Source organism: Sceloporus occidentalis, unplaced genomic scaffold (genome assembly GCF_023333645.1).
Source record: "Sceloporus occidentalis isolate IW3139 unplaced genomic scaffold, rSceOcc1.0.p SCAF_3, whole genome shotgun sequence".
NCBI classification, from domain to species: Eukaryota; Metazoa; Chordata; class Lepidosauria; order Squamata; family Phrynosomatidae; genus Sceloporus; species Sceloporus occidentalis.
The window spans coordinates 237,013,437-237,031,000 of NW_028316983.1; the positions used below are offsets into that span (position 1 = coordinate 237,013,437).

General features: G+C 37.7%; 1 protein-coding gene across 5 annotated transcripts in view; it reads right to left on the bottom strand.

Moving 5' to 3' along the window:
* ASAP1 (ArfGAP with SH3 domain, ankyrin repeat and PH domain 1) overlaps positions 1 to 17,564 on the bottom strand; it is a 180,653-nt gene that overhangs the window by 32,101 nt on the left and 130,988 nt on the right. For all 5 annotated transcript variants that reach the window (XM_089517960.1, XM_089517965.1, XM_089517963.1 and 2 more), the window contains 9 exons: positions 13,346 to 13,509; positions 13,007 to 13,140; positions 11,945 to 12,036; positions 10,027 to 10,213; positions 9,535 to 9,620; positions 6,777 to 6,892; positions 5,551 to 5,618; positions 5,004 to 5,111; positions 4,036 to 4,267 (listed from right to left, as the gene is read on the bottom strand). In XM_089517960.1, coding sequence (XP_089374086.1) covers positions 4,036 to 4,267; positions 5,004 to 5,111; positions 5,551 to 5,618; positions 6,777 to 6,892; positions 9,535 to 9,620; positions 10,027 to 10,213; positions 11,945 to 12,036; positions 13,007 to 13,140; positions 13,346 to 13,509 — 1,187 coding nt within the window. The remainder of the gene's footprint in view (positions 1 to 4,035; positions 4,268 to 5,003; positions 5,112 to 5,550; positions 5,619 to 6,776; positions 6,893 to 9,534; positions 9,621 to 10,026; positions 10,214 to 11,944; positions 12,037 to 13,006; positions 13,141 to 13,345; positions 13,510 to 17,564) is intronic.

The window sequence follows — 17,564 nt, forward strand, 5'->3', positions numbered from 1 at the left end:
CACTGATTTTATGGCCGTTTGCTCCCATGGGCACACACATCATTTTGTTCCCTCCCCACTTGCTGTCCATGAATAATCAAGACCATAGATCCCAAGTCTGTGAACAGGGAGGGATGACTGTACTATGAATAAAGCAGTTCACATATACATACACATACACACACAAACACCTCTGGTGTATCAGGAGAAGCTATCACAAAGGGAAATTCAGGGAAATTCAACAGGCAGTGGTTACATATTCAGTGCAGATCTGGGGTAAGATTCATGAGGCCTATAGTCTGCATGCAACCCTGAAAGGCAATTTGAAGTACTGTCTGGACTCTTTATGGATTCTTCCCGCATTGAAATAGGAGGGAAAAAATCAATGAAAAAGGTATTGCCATTTCTGGTAGCTTCCAGAGGTATCATTTCTCCTTCTTAGCAGGGTGTAGTCCTCTTCATCATCTTTTTAAAGTTTATGCACTCATTTCTGCAAAGCCAGAAATAAACTTCCAGCCACTATTTTTTTTTAAAATCACTCCATCCCTGACCCTCGAGGTATCACTGCATCTGCTAATGATTTAAAGGGAAAGACGTTTGTTGCTGAACTTTTGGCATTAGCTCACCCCAGTGCAAACTCACTGAAACCAGATTTAAGCATAACCAAGTAAAGTTCTATTGATTTCAACTGGTGTTCTTTAAGTATGACCTGGGCACAAAACAGGCCAGCAGAAAGAGCCAGCTTCCCAGCAGCATGGGGAAGTGTTATTCAGACAGCGCATAGCCCCAGGCTTGCAGGAAACCACACGGCTGACCCACATTCGGCGGCATCATGGTGTTTCTGCAGGGTGGCGTTTACATGTACTGCACTGCAGAAATGCTGAAAAGCCACCACCATCGCAGCAAAGCTGGCTTTTTCCTGGCTCAAAAAGGAGCAGCTTGCCACAGCCCCAATTGGTGATCAAAGGGGCAGCCAGAAGCCATCTGTTTTGTTCCTAAGTCTGGATCCAGCCTCACATGTTTATGCATTTCATTATAACTAATTTACTGTAATTTTACTTCCACATATTTCAAAACTGGAAATATAAGGGAAGCCCAGTTGGAATGTCACCTCAAACCATGAACTCACCAGTTGATACCAATAATACAGGTTTGCTGTATTACCACAGAACAATATTCAGTGAAGTACTCTGAATATTTTACTTTGAAGAGTCTTTCTTCCAAAAAATGAGATTGAAGTATTTCAAACAAACCAAATAGAAGCATTAAAGTAGTAATAATTATTAGCATTAAAATGTATGAAATCTATTGTTTTATTATACTCCATTCAAGATTAATTTCATATAAGAAAAGGATCAAGTGTTATGCTTTAATGAAAAAGTAAATTAACACTGAAAAATAAGAACTATTTCTGACTGCCTATTTACAATTTAAATCACCACGGATCAAAACATTTCACTGTGAAATGTGAAATATTAAAAAATGAAAAAAATATTAAAAAATGAAAAAATGATCTCTGAATACCCAGTGAGTGATAAAAATGGATACTGCTGAAGCTAGGAAATATTTTTTAATGAGTACAGATGTATTTGCTTGTTTTGAGTTAAGAAGAAATATACATTTGGTCAAGGAATGTAATAGCTCTGCAAAAATGAAAATTGTGAGTTGTTGAAAGATTTAGCCCTTAATAAAATGAAAACTCTTATTCCTTCTTATTTATAACTTGGCTGGGATTTTTAGAAATAAAAACAGTTAACATGTTCATTATTAAAGCACCTACTGCAAAAATAAATAAGTCAAAAAGCTGAATCTGGCATTCCATTTGCACATTTTAGTAACACAAGAAAATAAAGCTGTTTATCATATGCACAAAAATGCCTATTAGACCACATGTGCTCCTTTGATTTGAACTGCAAAATCTTAATTCAAGAATGGCTATTTTTTATGTGTGGAGAGAAGAAGAAAAGAAGCAGTTTAACAACTTATGATTCAAAGGTCACAATGGTTTAGTGATTACAGCACGCATGCAGCCTCATATGCTCCATACTCCCCTTTCATGCTTGGAGCCCTCCTTCTTTTTCTAAATGGTTTTAACCAATAAATTGCTACGATGTCTAAACTAGACAAACTGTGTCTAGCAGTAACTAGAATTGTCTCCAAACCATTATGGTGATTTTCACAATCCAGACACACAATGAGGCTGACAGATGTTGACCCCCATCAAAACTGTTCTGGAAGATCCTTCTATGTGTGAAAAACATCTCATTGGAATACCAGCTGGGGAGGAACACCAGAGGTAGAACCCTTCAGGAGGGTCTCCTAAATCTCAAGGAAGAATTTTCAGATGACACTGGAAGCTCGGACACAACAATGGGGGAATCAATGAGAATCAGGTTTCCATATGTAGGAAATTATCTGGATCCAATCCATAGTTTGCAAATCTATAGTTCATTCATCAGCTCTGTTGACACCTAATCCAAATCCAGGTTATGAATTCTGACTAATGCTGCCTCTCCTTTGTTATATATAATTCTCAGTAAGCTTCTAGAACCTAACCCATCACCACTACAAACAGCCCCATAAGGCTGTATTGGAAGTAAACAGAAGACTGAAGTAGACAAATTTTAACAGTATCATAAGGTGTATCAACATGCAACATCAACAAACTCATGGATATAATCTATAATAAAACACCTTATCGTTTATCACAAGCACTGGTTTCTCAACAAACTCAAACTGTATGGTAAACTAAATAGCATTACTCCAAATGAGGTGACTGATGCCAGTTATGGATACCACAGTACATTCGAACTTCAGCTTGGGAACAATGAAGTCAACTTGGATGAAAATCACAGCTAGAATATCATATAGACTCAAAAATCTATACAACCACAGGTAAATAAAAAAGACTATAATAATTCATACAGCATTTTTACATGCCAAGTAACATGCAGCCCAATTCTACACAACCCTAGCCTGGAATAAGCTCGACTGAGATCAACTGGGCTCATCCCAAAGGAAATGTGCATAGTATTTTAGTCTTAGAATTTTCACGTCTGGAAAAATAAATGGTTTTAGCATTAACATTTCATTCAACTGTCACCTCGGCCTCAGAGGGAGCCATCAGGCAGACCCAGCAACATCAGGGACTGCCTGAAGGAAGAAGCCCCTCCCTCCTCAACTGTCACCTCGGCCTCAGAGGGAGCCATCAGGCAGACCCAGCAACATCAGGGACTGCCTGAAGGACGAGGCCCCTCCCTCCTTTAACTGTCGCATTGTATTTTATATTGTATCGCAATTTTTTACTGTACACCGCTATGATCATTGTGGAATAGCGGTCTATAAATAAAATGTATTATTATTATTATTATTATTATTATTCTTGCAAACTTAGCAGCAATGCACCTGCTTTATACATGGTAGGTAGAGATAATACTTCCCTCGACTGGATTAAGTAGATTAGTCTCTTAATTTAAAGCTAATATATTTACAAGTAAATATTCCAAGCATAATCATTATAACCTCAACCTGTCACAAATATAGTTTGAATTTTTTTCATTTCCAACCTTTAGAATGCAATTATGGAATCACAGAGTTGGAAGAGACTGCAAGATCCATCTACCTAACAACAACAGATAATGATGATGATTAACATTGCTGCAGTTGTTGTTGTCTTCATGCAGTAACTGTAAACCAGATTTTCAGAGCTGAGAATTTGTGGTCCAAATCCAGTGCTTATTACAGAAGGAAAAATTGTAAGAGATAAAAGTTGGTGGTTTGAACTTCCAAACATAATTTGGATGAATTTAGTTTTTTCCTAGTTATTTTAAGCAGTTTGATAAACTGAGTTTCCTACAAATACTAAGTCAGAGTGATATCCATAAACAATGGGTGTATGTGTGAGTTCAAGTCCCATCTGGAGTGCCAAGAGTATTACAAAATATACCGTAAGTGTTCATTAAACTGAAATACAACAGCAAGTTAACAAAAATGAAAAATGCCCAGTAAACCAGAAAAGGTTACAACAAATCCTTACAATACTATTTAACACAATACCTTTGCCAGCATTTCTAGGAGGAAGTGGAGGGGCATCTGCTCCTGTTGGAGAAGTTGTGGAATCTATGCTTGAAGTGACAAAAATCTGATTGGGAAAGGCTCCATAGGAGAGTCTCTGCTTGTCCTTTGGAGTGCTAAGACCAGGAAGAGCCATTTTATCTTGGGGAGAAATACTGGAAGAATGACAAAAGCTTTGTGGTCTAGGAGAACGCTCCTTCTTAATTGGACTAGGCTGTGGGAAAATTGAAAATAATTAGTACAATGTGTGCTACTAAGACAAGTATTTTAGTACAACAGCTTCTGACAATTAAGGGAAGTGTAAAAGAATCCAAATGAAGGATGTGAAAATGTCATGAACAGGCCACATATGTATAAATTGTGGTTAGACAAGAGCTTCCTTGTTGACCTCAGTGACCGTTGCAGCCATCTGCATTACGTATCCTATTTTGTGAGCAAATCTGCTTCCAGCATTGAAATATGGGAAACTCCTACGTACACATGAAGGCCTAGAAAAAGAAAAAAACTTCCACCCTTCATGTAACTAGAAATATTCCCCCTCCCCCCAAATTACAATTACAGAACTGTACAGAAGGGACTAAGTTATCTGAACTGGTTAACCACATTCATTATCATTGTTCTTCTAACTTACTGGACATTTTAATTAAATTTGTAATCAAATACTGCATTTCTTTAGTCTTTCTTCATTGTGAACTGCTGTACTTTCTCCTTCTGTCCCTTCCCTTATGTAGCGTCTATCATCTGTTTCTAGATAAGCATATGGACAGACCAACTGATTGAAATATCAACTCAACTTTTAGTTGCATGAAATGAGAAATGAAATACAGCATGCTTGTTGAAACAGAAGGAAGATACGTTACCAGGTCAAAGGAACACCTCTAATTTGAGTTCCTTTATTTAAGAATCAAGGTAAGGATGAGAGCATCAAATGACTCAAAATTCCTATTCACCTTGTCATCTAAGTCATCATCACTTTCATCAATTTCTTCCTGCCGAAGATTCCACTCATACTCTACATGTACATGTGGATTTAGCTTTCCTGCTTTGGCCTGAGAAAGCTGAAAGACAAAATTTTAAATGTTGATTCTATGGTTTTTGTTTTCTTTTCTAAAGATAAAAATTGGTTTTGTTCTTTTCAGAGGCAGTCACACCATATCAAAGTTTACTGATATGTCTACTTTATTATATTCACAAGCTTTATTTTTTTCAACACAGTTCTAAAACAAAAAGTCTAAATACTTGTACAAAGCAATATCATCAAAACTGAATAAAAATACACAGATAACTACTCCCTCTCAAAATATAGTCCTTAGGAAACATTAGGGAAATAATTTCTAAAGACACCATGACAAGCTGAGAGGTCCTGAATTTTGACAGGGAAATTCACATAAAGATAATGTAGAATCTGGTAGTTTATTGTTTTGCACTGAGCAATTTCCAGACTCCACCACTACCCTAGTCCCATCATCTGAAACCAATATGTGTCTTTTTCCTTACCAAGTCTTCACATTGGACAGCTTTTAGTCTCTTTGCTATGTCCAGAGCTGTCTCTCCAGTTTGATTTACTATGAAATTTAAATATGAAATATATTAATTAGTAAAATTATGCTGAAAAATACTATAACATACATTATTCTAATAATTTTTTTAAAAAGTCAAATAAAAAACCCCATAAAGTTGATATGATATCCAAACATGATCTGGTAGCACTGATCAACAAGAACAATTCAAGATTATGAAGTTATCCCAGTTTAGAGATAAGGAACCCTCTTTTGGTTAGAATTAAAGGTTTCCTGCTATTCTTCTGGAAACAACGTAAAGGCATATTCTTGTTAGCAGCAGAGACATGACATTCTTGGAGATTAGAAGCAGAGGAATGATATTGGGAGCCTGCTTCCAGAATCACATTCAATTTATTTTAGGATACAACCATTAAGTAAATCCTCCTATGATAAAGTCTCAAATATAAATGGTCAAAGGTACACGTTTTGAGAGAATATTTTAAGAGTTTAAACACCATGAAGAGATATTTTACAAAACACCTCCCCCCCCCCAAAACCTGATCTACTATTGTTACTCTTAATTTTCATTAACTGAGGAAGTTGGTGAGAATAGTATGTAATTTTAATTTTTTCAAAGGCAATAGCTAGATGCATTCGAAATACAATGAAAATTCAGCTCACAAGTTACCAACAGATTTGAACTTAAAAAGGTTTTTAAGGCAGGGTACAGACCGCCATAAAGAGGCGCCAGGAAGGCGCCTCTCTTTGCTGCGCAGCAGCGCTGCAGCAACCAGATAGTGCGACGCTGCTGCACAGCAAAAAAGGAGCAGTAAAAAGCAGCTCCTTTTTGCTGTGCAGCTGTGCCGCAGGAAATCTACAAAGAAGCCCTGATGACGCCGCAAATGCGCAGCGCTGTTTGGACGCTGAGCAGCTGCGACGTCATAGCTGTATGCGCCATGTGGGTGGCGCTGTGCAGCTGCGATGCCCTCATTACATGCCCACCAGGCAACCCTCACATGTAATGAGGGCACCACAAAGGCCCGTCTATTGAGGGCCTAAGTTACTGAGGAAGTTTTTCATTATTCCACATCTCTGTGAGTTGAAACATTTCTTTCATAGTAAGCTCTATTTTTTCCCAGCAAACCTTAATGCCTTGTTTATACCTTATATCCTTATTTTCAGGGAATACTGAAAATATTCTAAAAGGAAAGATTTTCTCACCTATATCTACTGTTGGCTTGCCCTTCAAAAGCAATTTCAAACATTCAGGCTTATTATATATACTGCAGTAGTGTAGAACGGTGTTCCCCAATGCTGTCTGTTTATCCAGGTTCCCACTAAAAATCAAAGTGAAAAACAATATTATTCCATGACAAATAACCTGTAATGTATTTGCTGTGCATAAGTATACTTTATTTTACACTGACAAAGGTTTACAACTAGGTAAGAAATGGAAATATTAGTGGTACTTTTTGTGACCCTTTCAGTACTAGGAATAGCTTGAGATATATGTCAGTCATTCTGTTCCCCTATTGGACGCATTATCTTTCTATCATCACAGCTTTCTCTGTGGAAGAGAATTGTCTTGCATGACAAATTGGATATGCATGTATTTCAACTTCCCATCAAAAACACAAGGATAACGAAGTCATGTTGGCTACTAGGGAAAGATTAAAAAGCTTGTGGCAGAATGAGGCACCACATATGTTCATATTAAGATTATTGCTCAAAAGTAAGCCAGAGTCTGGAGTCTATTTCAGGGGAATAGGGAGGAGGTAGCTAGAGTATATGGGAATGTGTGGTGCATGCTGAGGCAAAATAATTAAACTCCAGTTGATGGTGTTTGAACTAGTAATGACCTAATGGGAAAGACATAAAATTGTTGCTCACCTGTAACTGTGGTTTTTCAAGTGGTCATCTGTGAATTCACATGTAAGTATGAGTGTGAGTCACAGAGACCATGAAGAAAATTTTAAATTGTTTTAGAAACCTCAATGAAAACACGAAATAAGCATCAAACTACAGATTACATTATGTACTTCTAAAAAACTGTTACACAGTCAATTCTTTTTCCATAAAAAAAAACCTATGACAACTGGAACTGCAGCATAGGGGTGGGGAGGTGCCAACATTTTATTCCTTCTGTTGTGTTCCAACCAGAAATCACTTCCTTGCTATTTACAACTAAATATTGTGCTTTCTGAAAATAGTAGCTTTAGGTGGTGGTGGTGGTGGTGTGGTGGGGGAATAACAACCAGGAAAAAGAGGCACTGCCAGAGAAAAACAGCTTGGAAAATAAAGGGTTATTTTTTTCCTGTGTGTCCTAATTGGGCTTTTATAGAAGCTACCTTCTGCAAGAAATTAAAAAAGACATGTTTCCAGTGTCAAATATTTTTTCAAAGGGGCTGCTTAACATATCATTATAGTCTGACAACCAGGATGTAGAGAAAGTGAAAAAGGTGAACTTCATGTTACAAGTCAAAAAAATGGACACCAGAGAACTGGGAAAAGGTACACAATGGGGTACCAAAATGATAATGGAGAACGCTGAATGTTTCTTCACTCCCATGAAAAGCCCTATCTTCAGAAGCCTGCCAGTTGCCAAAAGTCTATTTGACTAAACAAGAAAAAAATAGAAAAAAAAGCCATAAACAGTAATGCCAGAATTGTGTCCCCAAACTGACCTCTAGCCAGTGAAGTTGGTATTAATAAGATAATTGTGTGCTTCCTGTAACTTAACTCTGTCGACAGGCTGGCTTCAGCATTTTGGGCAAGCTCATGTTTCTGAACACTCTTCAAAGGCAACCAATATGTAAAGTTATATAGTTATATGTAGTTACAATATGCTACAGTATGTTATAATAACCGAAAAAGGTTGTTACTGAATGTGCCTAAGGTTGTCGAGATGGATAGTCACTGATAAGGAATTTAAAGATATAGCCGTGTTCAGTCTGTAGAATCAGTACGTAGAGAGAGCTAGTTTCACCTTTGAAACTAACTGAAAGAAAGAAATTGGCGGCATGAGCTTTTGTAGATTTCAGTCTACTTCCTTAGATGCATTTGTAGAAGTAGGTTGAAGTCTACGAAAGCTCATGCTGCCAGCTTTTTTCTTTCAATTAATCTCAAAGGTGCTACAAGATCTCTCTACATACTCATAAGGAGTTTGTTTTAGTATATTAGCATATTATTTTAATATTTTAGCATTCTATAGTGTTGTGTTTTATTGTCTGTTTTTGAGTATATATTTTTGATATTCCGCCCTTTGGTGGAAAGGGTGTTATAAAGAAATGTGATTGATGATGATGATGATGTAATGGAGGCATATATAACCATGGCCTAATCAAGCATCTCCAGAAATGGCCACAGGTGGCACACTAGCATCAAGTGTAGAAACACATCCCTGGCTACTACAGAGACTTCGGCATCCAGACACAGGGATGAATTTGGGAGTTCACACAAACTGCAAACCTGAATATTCAGAGGAAGTGTAACCCCATCAATTTCAGCCTGGATCCTTATTCCATGACCTGCCTTTTGAATGACTAGAACCTCCTCCGATTAACCTTCATTTTATTCACTCTCATCCAGTCCATTACTGACCAGCAGATAGTGGTTTAGAAAAAAAAATTGGATTTAAATTGGAAGAAGTTTGCCTTCACAACCAGATGCATATCTGGCTGCATCCATATTGCAGAAATAATCCAGTCTGACACCACCTTAACTGCCATGGCTCAATGCTATGGAATTGTGAGAAATTTAGTGAGACATTTAATCTTCTCTGTCAGAGAGCTCTGATGTCACAATAAACTGCAAATCCCATGGCAGTTAAAGTGGTATCAAAGTGCATCATCATCATTGTATTTCTGCAGTGTGGATGCAGACTCTGAAACAGGATTTTGCGCCAGACAGATCTGGCTGGACTTAAATATGCCCGTTCAATGTACACAATCCAAACTATAAGCAAGCAAATAGGCTTTACCTGTTTTGTACAAGGAAGTCTACCAGATGAAGTGAAGTTTGGTCAGCAGTCCGAATTGCAAAATGAAGGGCTGTTTCACCTGGCTCCTTAAGATGGACAAAAAAGAGAGAGAGATGGAAATGATTTCTCACACCCAGACATTTACAGAATTATTCACTGAGCAGATAATATGATACTGACAACAAAATACCTGTTAAAAAAACGATGAAATATATAGCATTACAGCAGTGTGTACAAAAGTAAACTCTGTTACCTGACCATTGTAAAATATTATTATTTATTTGGATATATAGTATTACAGTAAGGAAGAGGATGTGGGGCCTCCAGATGACTTTGAATAACAGCCCCCATCCCCCATGCTTATGCTACCTAGGCCTGATATGACTACCCATTCAATATCTGCAGAGCCCCACATTTTTTACCCCTGCATTGTATGGCTGTAGGCTTGTTTTCGTTAATCATACCTTTCAAATCCCTTTTATGTTGTCTTACCTGTCCAGGCTCCAGCAATGGCTCCATTAGTTCAACCCCTTCTGCATAGACTTGAATTAGTGCAAGTAAATCCCTGGATTTAACAGCATCAAGTAGTTCATTAAGTTTAGCTGCTGCAGAACCGCATGTCTTTCTGGAGAACTTATGATCTACATATTTAGCAGTAATAAATTCTTTACGAATAGTCCTGAAAATAGGGAAAATATTTCTAGATATTAGCTTGCTGCTTTCTAACCAATTATTAAATTCCATTTTGTATTTGAGGCCAGAGATTAAATTTAAAAAATTTAAAAGAGGCTACTCAAAGAATAAACTAGCATTACTGTATTTACTTAATTTTCTTAGTTTCTTTGCTGTTTTACCAAAAGGTCTCTATGACAGAAGTTAAAAAACAAAACACCTCTCTGGCTTAAGTCTCTAAATCCAAAAGGGTCCAATTTATGTTTCCTATAGAAATGCAAATGCCAAGCCATACATGGAAAGAGAAAGTATGATCTGGGTAAGCAAGCACTGTATTAAATTCCTCAGATAGGCAGTCTGTACTTTTCAGAGGTCTACAAGCTTCAGAGCTATGAAGAAAATCTTGAGATGACTGCATGGAGAGTATTGGAAACATTTCCCAACTCAACCAGGAGTAAACGTCTTCTATATTGGAAGCACCACATAAGCCCAGATTGCAGCAGATAAAAAACTTAGTTGTTCGACCATCACATAAAAAGTGATCACCTGGAACTGTCAGATGAATGATTATGGAGATGGGAAGGACTAAAAATGAGACTGAACATGAAAACCTTAGAGGCACAAGAGGGCAAGAAACAAGCACTGTGAGTGGCTGGAGACTAGGGAAGGTCAGACAGCAATGGTGGGTTTTTGTTTTTTGGTAGGGGAGAGTTCAAAGCAGAGACTAATTCTTCTGGGCCTGAAGCAATGCTATAGCAAAACAAAAGCAAAACAGAACATCCCAACAACAAACAAAACAAAGTTATTTATGATAGTTTGATATTATGAGACACCATTAAAAAAGACTAAACTATTTACTTTATTAGGGATGGGGGGCTGAGCAGGTTGGTAAAAATGTTAACTTGCAGGTTTAATTTCCCTAGCATGTAAGCTTTATCTTTTTGTTTGTTTGCATAAATCACTCAAAATAATAACTATCTAGTGACAAAATTATATTTACAATAGGTTTTTCCAGGGCAACTCCTTTAGGAGTATGAAAGCAAGCGTATCCAACTGGTGAATACCTTTTGAGGGGAAAAACACTTGCTTTTGAATTGCTTTGCAAGTTAGGAGAAGATAAAATAATTAGCAGACATGTCTTGTTCAGTTATCTGCTAGAGCACATAAAGTTGCTATACAGGCAATTGACAGCCTTAGAAAATGTGCACCTCTGTTAACAAGCTTCAAAGAAAATAGGGATGTCAAGATTGCATCCATGTTTAGGCATGTGCAATACAAAGATCAGGGGACCAAGCTGAAAGGGGGGGGGGGGGGCTAAAGGAAGACAGAGAATTGGATGAAGGCACTTTCCAGATTGCTGTGTCAATCCTAAAGCATCTCTTAGTTCAGACAGGGCTCAATCAGGAATGAAGGGGAATGAAAGGCTCCTTTCTTCCTATCCCCAAACAGTTAAGTCTCTTTTACATTACAAATGCTGGATGTCCTCTACAGATCTGAATAAGGTGACTTTAAACATGCTACCTTCAGATACACACACAACTTAAATACACAATATTAATGGCATTGAGGGGAAAAAGAACTCAGTTTTATGAAAAATAACATCTGAAAAATTGCCTGATGATACTTATTAAAATTAATACATTTCTTGGCTTTGTTTTATATTATCTTTTTTTGCTTCATGAATTAATGTTATTTCCAATATCAACCTTGTCCAAATATAATAATTTTTGTTACTTACATATCACTTAATGGTTTAGGCTTGGGAGAAGGACTTGGTAAGTTCCCCTCCATAATTTCATTAAAACTATTGTTTCCTATGTTCTTGGCCAGCTGTGGAAGATACAAAAGGTGAAGCAATTACGAGTTTGCTATTAACCCATGACTTTAAGTACAGTATGTTTTGAAATACTATCTTGTGATTTCCCCCCTTAACAATTCTAATCTAGCCTAGTGTCACTAGTAATATCACACTGAATCAAACTGGTACAAAAGTTAGGCCCAATCATCTCAGACCACTGGACTATCTCCCTGAATTGCACCAGCTTTTCAGGACTGCAAATAGAAGTCCTTTTCAATCTTAAGCAGAAATATAGGAGCTAACCTTAACCAGAAGCTGATAAGGACTTTCTGTATGCAAAGCATAAAGGAGCTACACAGAATCATAGAGTTGGAAGAGACCACAAGGGCCATCCAGTCCAACCCCCTGCCATGCAGGAAAATTAAATCAAAGCATCCCTGACAGATGGCCATCCAGCCTCTGTTTAAAGACCTCTAAGGAAGGAGACTCCACTACACTCTGAGGGAATGTGTTCCACTGTCGAACAGCCCTTACTGTCAGGAAGTTCCTCCTAATGTTCAGGTGGAATCTCTTTTCCTGGAGCTTGCATCCATTGCTCCGGGTCCTAGTCTCCGGAGCAGCAGAAAACAAGGTTGCTCCCTCCTCAGTATGACATCCCTTCAAGTATTTAAACAGGGCTATCATATCACCCTTTAATCTTTTTTTCTCCAGGCTAAACATCCCCAGCTTCCTTAGTCGTTCCTCATAGGGCATGGTTTCCTGACCCTTCACCATTTTAGTCACCCTCCTTTGGACACATCCCAGTTTCTCAACATCCTTTTTAAATTGTGGTGCCCAGAACTGGACACAATATTCCAGGTGGGGCCTGACCAGAGCAGAATATAGTGGCATACAGACAGATAGCAGAAAGCTCTTCTCTTTATTCCATTATCATTAGCAGTAGGGGCAAAAATGCATTCATCCTAATGCTAGTGAATCTTAGTTATTTTATAATGTTCTTACCAAGAGTTCAGATGTTCCTAATTTGTCTAGCTCTAAAGACTGTATTCGAGAAATATGAACACCCATTTCTCTATGTATTCCAGAGCACTCTATACAGGTTAAAATGCCCAGGTTAGTTGAAAGCCATGTTGGATCTGAACAAAAAACAGAGTAAAACATATATTAGAAATAATCTTATTTTACTTATCATTCAAAAGAGTGCTTCTAAATATTTTATTATAGTAAGGATATTAATACCCTTGTCAAACTCTGAATTTGTTGGTCTATGAATTTCTTAGAAATTATTTTCTCAGGCAATTTTTACAGTTAACTCAAATACATTTAATGTACAGAAAATACCTGGTGATCCACAATCACAACAAACATCATTTCCAGGTAACCGCTGTATGTCATCAATAATGGCTTTTGTCAGATCTTCTAAACTGTTTTCTCCTGTGCTCTGTTCTCCTTGGAATGCCATATTTAAAGCCTCTTCTTTGCTGTTGGTCAATACTGATATCCATCTAATATGATATAGAAATATTTTTAATAATTGGTTATTTTTTTTTCAAGACATTAATCTATAAAAGAAAGAAGCCTCAAGGAGTGAAAGAGCAGAAGGAGTAAATGTATAAGAAAGGGAGTGGGCAAAATCTTTTTTGGAAAAAACAACTAGCACATAAAAACAAAATATATGAAGTCAAAAAATAAAAGAAAATATAAAAGAAGGGGAAAAGTAAAGTAGTTCAATTTTGCTGTATTGCAGCAAATAAGTCCTGGTTAGAACTTGGATGGGAGACTACCAATGAATACAAGGTGCAATATGCTATATTTCAGGGGAAGGAACTGACAAAACCACCTCTGACTATTCCTTGCCTAAGAAAACTCTATGATATTCATAGGTTTGCTATAAGTGAACAGATGACTTGATGGTGTGTGTGAACGCACACACACACACACACACACACACACACACACACACACACACAGACACTCACTCACTGAAATCCTGGAACAGGTTAGCAAAGCAAATATGCTCGCTATTAAGCAGATAAGACATCAAAAGATAAAAGATGTCTTCAACCAATGGGAACATTTCTTAGAAAGATTTCATAGAGAAAATATAATTATCATAAGCAAATATCACCTTGAATTTTAGAACAAATTCTACCAGCATATGTTCATATAACATCTAAAATATATTTATCTACCTCAGAGGGAACTGTAGTTGGCTTGCAGTTAAAAAAGTAAAATGGAAAGTGCTAGGGTTCTTTTTTTTTTTTGTAAGGGCAAATGACAGAACATTGTCTTTGTAGACTGAACTCTTGTCCCGAGGCTTGGCACAATCATGCAAACATTAAAAAAAGCAGGCCTCCATGGATCTCAAGTAACTTTGCTATTCCAAGCCTGAGGACAACGGTTAAATTTAGTGAATGTCTTTTCATTTTACGAATGCATGTCTCATACTTTGGGCAATTGTGCAGTCACAGAAGTTGACAAGGTCCAATATCAAAGCTGTGCAATGCTTGTGTTGTTGGTAGCAAGACAGGAATCCTGGATTTTGATTTGATATGCATCAGCTTAACACAGTGTGACTGCACTGGTACAGCTATACCACCAAAGACCTTGCACAAGATGTAAACCAAAAAAGACAGAATGATACTAAGTGACAGTCCTTTCAACACCAATGGGAGAAGAAAAGCACTCTGCCAAGAGTGCAAAGCCAAACTGCAAAACAGCTGTATAAGCAGCAAAATAAGCTAAACTGTTTAAGAAATTATTGAATTGTCCTTGATTTCATTATAGACCTACACAGAAGAAGCAAACTCTCGAGAATGTCCTACCCTCTTCTGTAGAGGCCAGGCAAAGGTCTTCTACCAGAATGCATTCTTAATTGTAGATTACATTACTGCCGTTAGAACGATGATTTCAATTTAATGGCTTTGGTACATTTGAAACTAAGGCGGGTTATAGACCACCGCTTTGAGGCGGTCTGCCGCCGCCGCCGTTTGCTCCGTAAGGGAGCTGCCGCAGCCACACCACGCGGCTCCCTTGCGGAGCAAAGAAGAAGCTCCAAAATGGAGCTTCTTTAAGTGGCGCCTCTATGACGTCGCAAGGCGCCAGGGGCGGACTCGCGACGTGATAGACGCCGCAACACGTGCGGATGCACAGCGTCCGATACGTAAACATGGTGGCCCCCATGTGGAAGCACCGCCCCTTCCTAACCCTAGCACGTATTCATTACGTACTAAATGGCGGTCTGTAACCCGCCTAAGTCAACTAAAAGGCTAAATAACTAGAAAAAGAACAGATCCAAGTCCTACATTGAACTGATATGTAAAGTGGGTTTGAATGTTGGACTAGGACTCTTGGAAGTGTGTGTGGGTGTCTATGTGTGCCTTCAAGTCATCAGTCAACCTACAGCACCTCATGGATTTCATAGGGTTTTCTTAGGCAAAGGCATACTCAGATTTGGTTTTGCCAATCCTTCCCCTCAAATATAGTCTACAGCACATGGTATTCATTGGTGATCTCCCATCCAAGTACTAACCAGAGCTGACTACACTTAGTCTCTAAGATTAGATGGAATGGGGTGTCTTTTGAGAGACAATGGTTTAATCCCTGCTCAGCCATGGAAACCTATTGGGTGACCTTGGGGCATGTCACACCCTTTCATTCTCAGGGGAAGGCAATGGCATACCTCCTCTAAATAAATCTTGCCAAGAAAACTCAATGTTAGATTTGCCTTTGCGTCACCATAAATCAGAAACAACATGAAGGTACACAACAACATAACAACAACAAGAGCAGCAGCAGCAGCAAAGTCTTACACTAAAGTTGACAGATTTCTGACACATAACAAGAAAACAACAGAGACTACCCTTTACAATATCTGCCAGAACATGAATGCTTTAGCTGTGTAATATCTGGCAATGAATTACACATAGAAAAGGAAGTAAGATGTAAGGTACCAAGTAAGAAAGTCCTTTTTGCAAGACAGAGATGTAAAAATTCTAAAAGCTCACCATGACAACTATGTCCTTCTATTAAGATTTGGAGGGTGGGGCTCGGAAACAGTGAAATTAGTTGCACTACTTTTATTCATAGAAGTGAGCTGGCACTCATTGGCTGATGGGGAAAGAGGAACTGAATCCAACAAAGTACTGAAAGAGCTAGGAATTAATAATTAAAGTCACAGTGCTGTGTTTCAACTCCTGAGAATAAATTTATATCCTTATATAGGTGAGAAATATCACAATTATCAGAAAAGTACATTTTCCAGAGGCTTATGCCATTTTTGTATAGCCAAAGATGAGGAGAAACAGACTCTGAAAAACTGGTATAGAAATGGCAAAGTTTGGAAAGGGGGGGGGGGTTATTACTTTAGAATATAGAATAAATAGGGGAAATAAGTGGATGTGTATGGAAGTAAAGCTGCACTTTAAATGTGCAAGTTTAATTAATTATCAGAAAACTCATTTAAGTCTAATAAAACAGATTCTTTGGCAGGATTTGCCCATTTAGTAAACATTTGTGGGTTAAAGAAGGATGAGCTCTAACCTCAAAAAGAATGTCCTGTATATGTAAAAGATTATTAATTGTCTGATTAGTTAGTAAGTACACATACCTATGCAATATATTAGCTGTCATATTAGTTGATAAATTAAATCCATAAACTTTTAAAAATTACAATGCAGCCATTCATTTCCAACTAATAAATCAACCATACTGCAAAACAAATTAAAAATCTCAGTGGTACATGCTATTATTTGAGTCATTTATAAATAATTGCCTGAAAAAAATAAAACTGAACTAACACTATTACAATTACTTGAAGTTCAGGCTCAATGTCTAAATCAGGAAACAGAATTCAGAAACAGACATGTTAGTCTGGAATACCAGTAGCTTGAGTGGTGCTACAAGATCCCTCTCAATATTAAGAAAGAGATTTTCATTAATTTATTGCTGATATGCCCAGGTCTAAAAAAAATAAAAAATAGTAATAAAATAAATCGAGTTCAGCATTAAAAGTATTAATGATGCTCTTATAGCCACAAATACATTCCCAGCAACTACAACAGAATAGCATTTGTTTGCTCTGCAGAAACAGACTATAGCACAGGGGTAGGCAACCTTTTTGAGCCTGGGGCTGGGTTGCTGTCCCTCAGACAACTGGGGAGCCGAAGCCAAAAAATAAATAATTAAATAATTTTTTTTAAAAAAATTAAATATATAAATAAACCAGGACAAATGTAGGACAAAATTTTCAAATGGAAGACACTTTTTTAAAAAAAATAGAGGACACGCGAAAAAATTTGCTGATTTTTAAAAAAATGTTAATATAAATGCATGTTTCTGAGGCTTCTATAGACAATTGCCCCCCAAAGGCCCCGGCGGCAATCAGTGGCAGAACCAGGCTGGGGCCGGTCCCAAGGCCTTGCCGGGCTGCATCCGGCCCACGTGCCGCAGGTTGCCTACCCCTGCTATAGCACATGGAAAGCAATACTAGCTTGATATTTCATGGTAATGCAATAAATAACCTCCTTTTTTTTCTGCATTCTGTTTGATGGATAAGATT